Source organism: Lepidothrix coronata, unplaced genomic scaffold (assembly GCF_001604755.1).
Source record: "Lepidothrix coronata isolate B3197 unplaced genomic scaffold, Lepidothrix_coronata-1.0 Scaffold91, whole genome shotgun sequence".
Taxonomy (NCBI): Eukaryota; Metazoa; Chordata; class Aves; order Passeriformes; family Pipridae; genus Lepidothrix; species Lepidothrix coronata.
This window is the reverse complement of record NW_016690271.1, coordinates 2,683,265-2,692,899: the sequence shown is the minus strand read 5'-3', so window position 1 is coordinate 2,692,899 and position 9,635 is coordinate 2,683,265. Positions and strand designations below refer to the sequence as shown.

The 9,635-nt window shown below is 58.4% G+C and overlaps 1 protein-coding gene and 1 long non-coding RNA gene across 2 annotated transcripts; one reads left to right on the top strand and one right to left on the bottom strand.

Moving 5' to 3' along the window:
* Nucleotides 1-627: 627 nt before the first annotated feature.
* LHX1 (LIM homeobox 1) lies at nucleotides 628-6,789 on the bottom strand. The gene is made up of 5 exons (XM_017821738.1): nucleotides 5,826-6,789; nucleotides 4,309-4,535; nucleotides 3,564-3,841; nucleotides 2,707-2,872; nucleotides 628-2,199 (listed from the first exon to the last, which is right to left on the bottom strand). The coding sequence occupies exons 1-5, from the start codon at nucleotides 5,993-5,995 to the stop codon at nucleotides 1,820-1,822; spliced, it is 1,221 nt and encodes a 406-aa protein (XP_017677227.1). The 5' UTR covers nucleotides 5,996-6,789; the 3' UTR covers nucleotides 628-1,819.
* Nucleotides 6,790-7,156: 367 nt separating this feature from the next.
* Nucleotides 7,157-9,414, top strand: LOC108500505. Its single transcript, XR_001875865.1, has 2 exons — nucleotides 7,157-7,262; nucleotides 8,680-9,414. It is a non-coding gene; the product is annotated as an uncharacterized LOC108500505 (long non-coding RNA).
* The last annotated feature ends 221 nt before the right edge of the window (nucleotides 9,415-9,635 follow it).

Genomic DNA, 9,635 nt, shown 5'->3' with positions numbered 1-9,635 from the left:
GAATGTTTTCTCTTAGCACAGACCACGAATAACTGAGGATATTTAATAATTTGATTAGTTTTCAATTTTAAAATTCCATGTACAGCCTAACAGGGTATTTGGACTTCGACCACTGAGCCTGGAGATGGAAAGAAAGGCTGGAGCTGCCTCTGGCCGCTCCCTGCATCGACACCAGGGTTTAGGCTTCTACCGAAGCAAAAGAGCTCTACAGGACTATCAGCAGAGTGGATCATTCTCTCTCAGGGCTATTTTACTCAAGAGAATCAATTTCAAAAATTGCCCAAAACATCGAATGAAACACAAGTTATCTAAACATCAGATTTTCTAATTTTATTAAAAACGCACAAATTTTATCCAACATGTTTTCTTTCATACAGTGAATGGTCTAATATGCACTGGAGGTCACACAAGCTTAGGTTTATTAGAACAATAAAAGACATATGAGAAATTTAATATATAAAGAAAAAAGTAGCAGCTGTTGACTGCATATTTGACCATAAAATTTAAATATTTTGGACTTTTATTTTAAAGACACAAAAATAAAACCTGTGTGGGTCTATATAAGTCATATTAACAATTCCATGAATGTTCAACAGGACTAAAAATTAGCAAAGATGTTTGTTTGTCTTTTTTTTTTTTCTTTTTAACCTTGTAACACTTTTTAAACACCTTCTCGGGTTGCTGGTGCAAAGCACCTTACAGTATTTGTGCTATATATTTACTTTATTTGGCAACTGTCTGGGTTTTGTGGATTTTTTTTTCTTTGCCTTCTGTAAACAACACCTTTTACAAACTAGCACAGTGAACCACAAGCCCTGCAATCTGTTAGAACATCTACAGAAAAGAAAATGAACTATTTTGGTTGGTTGCTCAAAATCTTTTGCTTTTGAACAAGAGGTTTTTCTAAAACAGGATTTATTAGTAAAACATTGAGCTCCTGAATTTAACATTAGACGTAAACAGTTGACTGTTTTTAGTTCAATAGAGTCTTTTTGTTTAGCTTTTCTCTCTCTGTGAAGGTAGAATACTTTTTGTTTGTTTGTTTGTTTTTTCAAGTCATTTTCGTTAGAGGTCTGGGTGGTGACCTTTGCTATGATGAGGAGGTTTTGTACGTGTAGCTTTGTGAAGGTAGAAGAGTTGGTGCTGAGGGCTTAACATTTAGTATTTGCTATTTTTGGAAAAAAAAAAAAACAAAAAAACAAACCAAAACCAAAACAAAACAGCAAAGAAAAAAAAAAAAGAAAGGAAAAAAGAAAAGTTGTCCCACCTGATCGTCAGCAGGCTGAAATGGCTGAAGCTAAAAAGAGTTTCTTGTTGTCGAACTTTCTGAGAGACAAAAATGAACAAACAGATTCATAATGCCAGAACCATCCTTAACCGGGACCGCTAGAGAGTTCTTGAAGCTTTTTTTTTCCCCCTTTTCTTTGACCTTTCCTTCATTCAATTATTAATTTCTTATCTTTTTTTTTTTTTTTTTTTAAAACGAGAAGTTTCTAAGGATTGTGGCTCTTAGGATGACATCCAACAGGGTAAATCAAACTCACGCCATCCTACGGTAATGGCAGCACTTTACTGTACAGCTTCCCCAGTTTCTTTGTCAATGGTACAAAAAAAGTCCCCTCGCTTGTTTGATACAACCATAACATGGAGATTGTCCTGGTCTAGAGCAAAGCTTGCCTTGGAGCGATTGGATTCAGTTCGTTCCCAAGGTAATATTGTCTTAGGGCAGGAGAGATGTTATATTAATTCATTTCTGTACACCATAACAATAAGCAGACTAGATGATCATCACTTACTTAAGACCCAGTTCGTTTTAAAGCTACCACACAGCTGCTTCGTTCATTTCTGGAGGGTGGGACAAGTGATTGCCGTAGTTAGCACCACCGTTGACGGATATCGACGAAAAGGGGGGGCTGGGGCCAAAAACTTCCGCGGACATGGAGTGCAAGGACCCGGGCAGGTTGGGTTCGGGGCTGGGCGAGTCTCCCGGGGGGTGCGACATGATGTCAGTGAAGCGCTGAGCCTCACTGGAGGGGTGATGTCCGGGCAGGGGGTGGTCCATGGCCCCCAGCGGGGTGCCCGACGGCCCCGAGGAGGGCACGAAGGGGAGATCCACGGGGGTCTGCGCTTGAGACGAAGGCGGTCCTTGCGGGAAGAAATCGTAATTGCTTCCAGGGCCGTAATACTCGCTCTGATAATCTGGCGGACAAGGAGAGACAGAGGGAAGGTAACAGGCGGGCACCCGAGCGGGAACGACGCGGGAGCGCTCCCACGGCCGCGCGGCTGGGGGGCTCGGGGTGTCACCCACGAACCCGAGGGGGAAACCGGTTCCTGGGCTGGCCGGGCTCCGGCAGCCCTGGGACTCCCTTCCCGCAGAGCAGCGGAGGCACCGACACGAGCCGACATTCCAAAAACACCGGGGGAACACCGGGGTACTGCTGGCAGCGCCGCGACGGCCACCCCCGGGAGAGGGAAGTCCCGTGACAGGCGGGGAAGCCGAGTGGGATGGCCCCAGGACAGCGGGACGGCCCCAGGACAGCGGGACGGCCCCAGGACAGCCCCAGGGCTGCAGGGCAGCGCTGCCGGGAGCTGAGCCGGGAGCCTGGCGTGTCCCCCTGGTGTCCCCGCGGGTGTCCGTGCATCCCGGCACGGGGTGTCCGCGGGCACAGGGGGTGAGGGGCCGCGGGGGGGGATCGCGTTACCCACCTCCATAGAAGGAGAAGGGCCCGTTGGGGATGAGCTCCCCGGGCTCCAGCCGGTCCACCAGCGGCCGCATCCTGCGCGGGCTGCGGAAGAAGGCGTGTCGCCGGGCGCCCAGCGCGCTCAGCTGCTTCATCCGCCGCTCCTTGGAGCGCCGGTTCTGGAACCAGACCTGCGCGGGCGGCGGGAGAGGCGCCGGTCACGGGAGCCGCGGCATCGGGGGTTCCGCTCATGCCGCCACCCCGCAGCCCCCTTCCTCTCCGTTCCCATCCTCATCCCCACCCCAGGGTCGCGTTTTTCCCCTTTCCCCGTCTCTTTTGCCGGTGCACCCCTAGCCCAGCTCCTTCTCGTTCCAAACGGGGCCAAACCCACGCGTGACGGCGGCCCCGCTCCCCGCCGGCTGCAGGTCAAGAATGATTGAGTTAATTCTTATTACCCTGACAAGATTACTGCTAATTACCCTCACACTGAGCCTCTCCAATCTAACCTCGCCTTTAATGGTCCTTTAACCCCCCATTACCCCAGCGCTGCGGGTTTATAAACCTTTTAATAATTCCAGCGCATTGTCATTCTTATTTACCCATTAACCCCTCACATTTCTGGTTATTAATTTCGAAACTACTTTCAGCTTCTTCAGGATTTTTGAGAATAAACCCACGGCTCCCGGGAAGGAGCCGACGGGCTGGGAAGCACCGGGAAGCTGCCGGGGCACCTCGGTAACAACGATTTAAAAGGTCGGCGGGGCTTTCTCCGGCCCTGCCGTGCGGGGGGTGCCGGGCACCGGCCACTCCTCATCCCTGCATCCCCAGAGTCGCATTCCCGCATCCCCCGGAGCCGTGCCCGGTGCCCGGAGGCGGCGGTACCTGGATGACCCGCATGTTGAGGCCAGTCTCCTGTGCCAGCTGCTCCCTGATGTGCCGGGTGGGTTTTGGGGTGGCCGCGAAGGCGGCTTTCAGAGTCTCTAGCTGTTTGGCTTTGATGGTGGTGCGAGGTCCCCGCCGCTTGGCCCCCAGGTTCTGGTCGTCGTTTTCGTTGCTGCCCGTCTCCTTGTCGGACACGTTGGCGCTTTCCGAGTCCTTGGCGTCGTCCTGGGAGGGGTCTTGAGAGTCGGGGGACAGGCTGGGGTCACTGCCGGTGGTGGCTGGGGGAGAGCAAACCGGGTCATGGTCAGCCGGGGGCGGCCAGGGGGAAATAACGGCCGTGATGGACAGGCCGCGGTACGACAGGGGAGAGGAGGGGAGAGGAGAAAAAAGGGAGAGGAGAAAAGGAGAAGAAAAATAAAGGAGAGACAATGGAGAGGAGAAAGAAATGAAATGAAAAGAAAGAGAGAGGAGAAAGGACAGGAGAAAGAAGGGAGAGGAGAAAGGAGAGGAAAAAGAAGGGAGAGGAGAAAGGACAGGAAAAAGAAGGGAAAGGAGAAGAGAGAAGAGAAGGGAGAAAGGAAAGAAAAAAGAAGGAAGAAAGAAGGAAAAGAAGAAAGAAAGGAAAAGATGGGAGAAAGAAGAGGAGAAAGGAAAGGAGAGAAGAAGGGAGAAGAGCATCTCATTCCAAGGAGCAGCCGGGGCTGAGCACATCCCTGCCCGCATCACCCGGGCCACGCTCCCTCACCTGAATGCAGGCTGTTTTCTTTGGCAGTATTGCTGTTATTTAGGTAATCTTCTTTGCAGACAAACTTGTTCTCGTCTATGATGTAGAGCTCCTCGCCGGTGGAGAGTTGCTTGTTACACATCATACACGTAAAACAGTTCAAGTGGAACACTTTGCTCCGCGCCCTGCGGACCAGGTCGCTGGGGGAGATGCCCTGGGCACAGCCCGCGCACTTGGTCCCGAAACACCTGCGGAGAGAGGCCGGGCAGCGGGTCAGCAGCGCCCGCCGAGCCGCGGGGCCCCGCGCCCCTCACCGCGGCCTCCGCTCGCCCCGCCTGGCCGTGCAAAAACGCAATTAAACAAAATACGGCGTCCCCGGGCGGAGGGCTCTCTCTTCCTAACGAGCGAATTCTTGACGCTGTATTTTTTTAAAAATAAAAATCAAATCGGCCTGGGCAGCGGGGCTGCGGGACTGATGGACCCGGGGGCTGCACTGCCCAAGGTGTCCCCTGCGCCCCGACACCGCGTTAACGACGCTCTAATAAGCACCACGCAGAAATTCCACCCGTTCCGAACGCTGCTATCGGCCCCGGCCGGAGGAGCCGCCGGTGCGGGCAAGGCCAGCGCGGGGAGCGGGGGGACGGCGGGGCCGGACCCGCGGCGGGGCCGGGGGCCTCCCGAGTCCCGCTCGGCCCCGCGGGGCTCTCGGGACCGGGGCAGGGCCGGGCCGATCCCCGCGGAGGAGCGGCGGGCTCGGGGCAGTGCCGGTCCCCGTGCCCAGGAAGAAGCGGCTGCGGGGCTCGGCCCGCGCGTTGTGCGGGTGTGCGGTGGCGGCTCGGAGGCCGCCCCGGCCCCGAGGCGGTCCTTGCCCTCCTCGCCGGAGTGCGGCGGCGGGGCCCGGCCGGGCAGCGGCACCGGCGGCCGCTCCGAGCCCGGGATTGATCCCGGCGCCGGGATGCGCGGGGGAAGCGGCGGCGAGAGAGCGTCGGCACCCGCTGCCCTCTCCATCCATCCGGCGGGGAAGGGTCGCTGCCCTCCGGGGCAGCCTGGGCTCGCTTGGACGGGAGGCGATGGGCCCGCGGAGCGCCCGTACCGGGTCTTCCCCGGCGGCACCGGGCCCGGGCGTGCGGGGAAAAACGCGGGACTCCGGCCCGGACAGCGCCGCGCTCACGGCCGCGGAAAGCCCCGGCGGGGTCACCCCGGCTCCCTGCATCGGGCCCGGGACGGCCCCCGCACACCCCCCGCCACGGGCCCGCAGTACCCCCGCCCCGCTCTGCCCGTCGATAGTTCGGGAGGAACTTTGAGGAACTCGAGATCGGCCCGTCACCGACACGCACGGCCCGACGGGCCCTTCCCCGGGCCCGACCCCCGCCGCCGGTAACCGGGAGAAATAACAGCGCTTCCAGACGTTCGCGTGTCACGGGGAGGGAAGAGGCGCTTGTGCGTCCCGTTGACAACGGGGGGAAACGGCAGAAATAAAGAGGAAAAAAAACGGAGATGAAAAACGGATGGAGAGGAGCGGCGGGGCCGGTACTTACCGAAAGAAGTCGTTTTTGCAGTAAAGCTTGCCTTCTCGCGAAAAGCATTTCTCTGTCAAATTGCATTTACATTCACAGCACTGAACACACTTCACATGCCAAGCCCTGTCCAGTACATTCAACAAAAACCGGTCCAAGATCGGCCTTTTGCAGCCTGCACAGTGAACCATTGTCTTTGGTTAGTTCTGAGGGGGGCAGCGGTTTCCCAGGTGTCAAGAAAAAAAAAATTAAAACAACAATTTTTTTTTTCAAAAAGATGACAACACCGGCATAGGTTTGCTTTTTGTTTTGTTTTTTTTTTTCCTCTCTCTCTCTTTTTTTTTTTTTCTGTGAGTGTATGTGTTTGTTTTAAAAGCCTTGGAGAAGTGAAGGAGGAGAAAAAGAAAGGGAGGAAGAAGAAAAATCTTCGTTCGAGTGTCCTAGGAGGGGTACACAGGAGAACCCCCCACTGCCCAGCGCTTCGACACAGCCGTAGGATCCCGGCCGCTACCAACCACACGGATAATAATAATAATAATAATAATAATAACAATAAAACAATAACGGCTATAAAGATCGGCGTTCAGAAAAAAATAAAAATTAAAAAATTAAAAACAAAACCGCCAAAAAGCGAGCGTGATGAGTTTTTCTCGGGTCTGAGGTAGAGCAGTCAGGAGTCAAAGTGCTTTTCCCAAAGAGAAATCAAAGGAGGAAAAAATATAATAATAACAATAATAATAATAATAATAAATAACGAGCCGGGACATGGAGAGGCGGCGGCGGTCAGACGGGCTGTGGCTGCTGCCGCGGCGACATCGCCCTGACGCGGGGCTGGGGACACGCGGGGACGGGGACACGCTCCGCCGCTCCTCGCTCCGCCGCTCGCTCTCGCTTCTCTCCCTCGACGTCTCGGCGGCCCCGTCCGTCCGTCTGTCAGTCCGTCCGTCAGTCCGTCAGTCCGCCAGTCAGCCCTACCTACCCCCGCGCATCGCTACCCGCGGCGGCCGCCCGTGTCCCCGCCGAGCCGGCGCGGCGTGGCATGGCCCGGGCGGTGTCGGTGTCGGTGCGGAGGGCCCGGGGCGGGCGGGCCGGGCCGGGCGGAGGGCGCGGGGCAGAGGGGCGGCCCCGCCGTCCGGCCGCGCTGGGGGCTCTGCTCATGGTCCCGGCGCCGCCGCCGCCGCAGCCTTATGGACCGCGCGCGCACGTCACGGCCCGGCCCGGCCAATCGCCGCCGCCGCCGCCGCCCCCCCGCGCCCGCCGCGCCCGCGCCGGACGGGGCGTCCGCGCCCCTTTATAGGAGCCGCCGGGGCGCCGCCGCCGCCTCCGCCCGCGCCGGCCCGCCGGCCGACCGGCACACCGACAGACACACCGACAACACCGACCGGCACACCGACAGACACACCGACCCACCGGCACAGAGACCGGCACACCGACGGCCGCCAGAGCCCGCTGGCAGCGGTAGGTTCGTGTCGGTGCGCGGATGAGGGGACGGCGGGTGCGAGGAGACGGGGCGGCTCGATGGGGTCTGGCACCCCCCGCACAGGGTCACGGGTCCGGTATAGGAGCGGCTCGCTGGCGAGCGGCGGCGAAGGAGATCCCGGTGTAGCGGCGCTTCCCCCGTCGCGAACGGCGCGGCTCGAGGGCGCGGGGGCTCCCGCGCTGCGCAGAACTGAGGAGAACCCGCCTGTCCCGGGAGGAGCGCTGCGGTGCGGCCGGGGCCGGGCCCCGTGCGCTCCGACGGGGCGGCGCCGGCGGGGAGGGGGCGGCGGGCCCGGGGCCCCCCGGCCTCCGAGGGCAGAGCGAAGGCGCCGGTCACTTCGCGGTGGTTCCGTTACCGGCGCTCGCAGTGCCCGTCCCGGGCCGAGGAGTACCGGCTACCGGGATGGACTTTTTTTTTGGGGGGGGTAAATAAAGATTAATTCGCTTTTACCTTCCAAGGGCCGGTCGGTACCGGGGCGGTGCGGAGGGACGAGGTTTCTCTTTCCTTTGCGCTCTCCTGGCCGGCGGGAGCCACCGCTCCGGGGAGGTGTCACCACCCGGTCCCGGGCCCCGCCAGCCCCGAAGCCGGCCCCGCACCGTCCCTTCGGGCCGGCTGAGCCTCCGCCGGGGAATTAGGAAGGGAACGGCGGATTGAACGGCCCCGGCGTGCCCGGGGTTACACACACGGGTGGCAGCCGGGGCTGAGCGCGGGGGTCGGCGGAGGCCCTCCCCGGAGCCCGCAGCATCCCCCGCCTGTACCCACCGACTGCGCTCTCTTTCATGTCTGTTTTCCTCATCCTTGAGGAAAAGAAAAAAGCGAGGGAGGGAGAAATTGGAAGATAAAAAGGAAAAGGAAGGCAGGAAGCCCGCTCCGCGCGGGGGGCAGCCGGACGGGCGGGAGTGCGGAGCCTGCCCGGTCCGGCAGAGCCAGTTCCCGGGGCTGTCCCCGGGCCGAGACATCGCCTCGGAGCTCCTGCGGGTGTTTGAAAGCCCGGGGGCTGCGTTCACGATATCATCTTTGCCCCCCTCGCAGGTCCCCCCTCGCGGCCATCCCCTCCCGTCGGGGCGCGCACCGGGCGCGCAGGGCTCCCCCCGCCCAGCTGTTGGGCCGCTTTGCCGCCGCTCTCGGGGATCAATAGAGCCCTGGGCTCCCCCCGCCCGGTGCCCCCGCACATGGGCCGCTTCTCATGCGGAGCCGCGGGGCCGGGGCGGGCGGGCGGCCCCGCTCCGCCGCCCGGGAAGGCGACAGCTGCGGGCAGCCGTCAGGGGAGCGCGACCCTCGGCTGCGGCCCCCGGTGACATGTGTCGGTGGGGATGAATGAGGGGAAGGAGATGAGCATCTCGTGTCCATCAAGCACCAGTTTTTCACAGCGATTTTTTTTTTCTCCTTTCCCAGGCGCTAGCGAAAGCATCTGGTTCTCCCCTGCTCCCCGGGGGGCACAGACCGCTGCCCACCCCCACCTTCCCGGGGGTCTGGGGTGCCCCCGCACCGCTGTGATTATCGCGGGGTTCTGCCCGCCCGCCCCGACACAAGCAACCCCCCCAAAATCCCGCTCGGGGAAAGTGGCAGCACAGACGAGGGGGGCTGCTCCCCCCGGCCGGAGGGGGCAGTGGGTGCCCCCCATCCGCCTCACCCCCCAACGGGAACCCCGACCCAGAGCAGGCGTTTGAGAGGAGAAAGTGCTCGCGCTTGTTTCCAGCAGGATCCGAAAATCAAAGCCCGCTATCCCCAGGCTCCCTCGAGTCTTCTGTGCCCCCCAGGACACTCGTGTCCCGGCGTGGGGCACCCACGGGAGCCCCAGACGGAGGGGAAAAATCCCCCAAAAGCCACGGGGATGGGCAGCACAGTCCCCTCTTAGGGCCGGGCCTCTGAGTCGGGGTGGATTTTTTGTTTTTCACTGCATCTCGCAATTCGCCCAGATCCGTTCCCGGCCGGGTCCGAGCCCCCAGCCCCGGGCGGGACCGAGCCCACCCGTGCTCAGCAGGGAGCCGGCCGGGATGTTCCAGAGCAACCTCGCTCGGCCTCGGTGAGGGACATTAGAAGCGTACAAAAAGAAAGAAAGAGAAAAAGAGGGACATCAGAAGATGTTTTTAAAAGGAGAAAATTAAAAAGTAAAAAAAAAAAAAAAATTACTAGAGAAAAAAGGTTAAAAAAAACAGAGAGAAAGTAAAAGAGTAAAAAAAAGAAAAGAAAAAGGAGTGAAAATAAAAGACTAGAAAAACCAGACAAAAAACCAAACAAAAAGCCCAAACACAAACTCAAATTCATTTTAAATCTCATACAGAAGGAGGGGAGAAAAGTCCTTTTCAGGCGAGTTTAAATTTGCATTTTATTGGTGTCGTTCCCGTCTT

Bases quoted from the DNA above. Each gene is read 5' to 3' on its own strand.
- LHX1 (XM_017821738.1), bottom strand. From the start codon at position 5,995: ATGGTTCACTGTGCAGGCTGCAAAAGGCCGATCTTGGACCGGTTTTTG. The intron at 3,842-4,308 runs GTGAGGGAGCGT...GCTCTCCCCCAG, and splicing joins AGAAAACAGCCTGCATTCAG to CCACCACCGGCAGTGACCCC. The intron at 2,873-3,563 runs GTACCGCCGCCT...CCGCCCGCGCAG, and splicing joins TCAACATGCGGGTCATCCAG to GTCTGGTTCCAGAACCGGCG.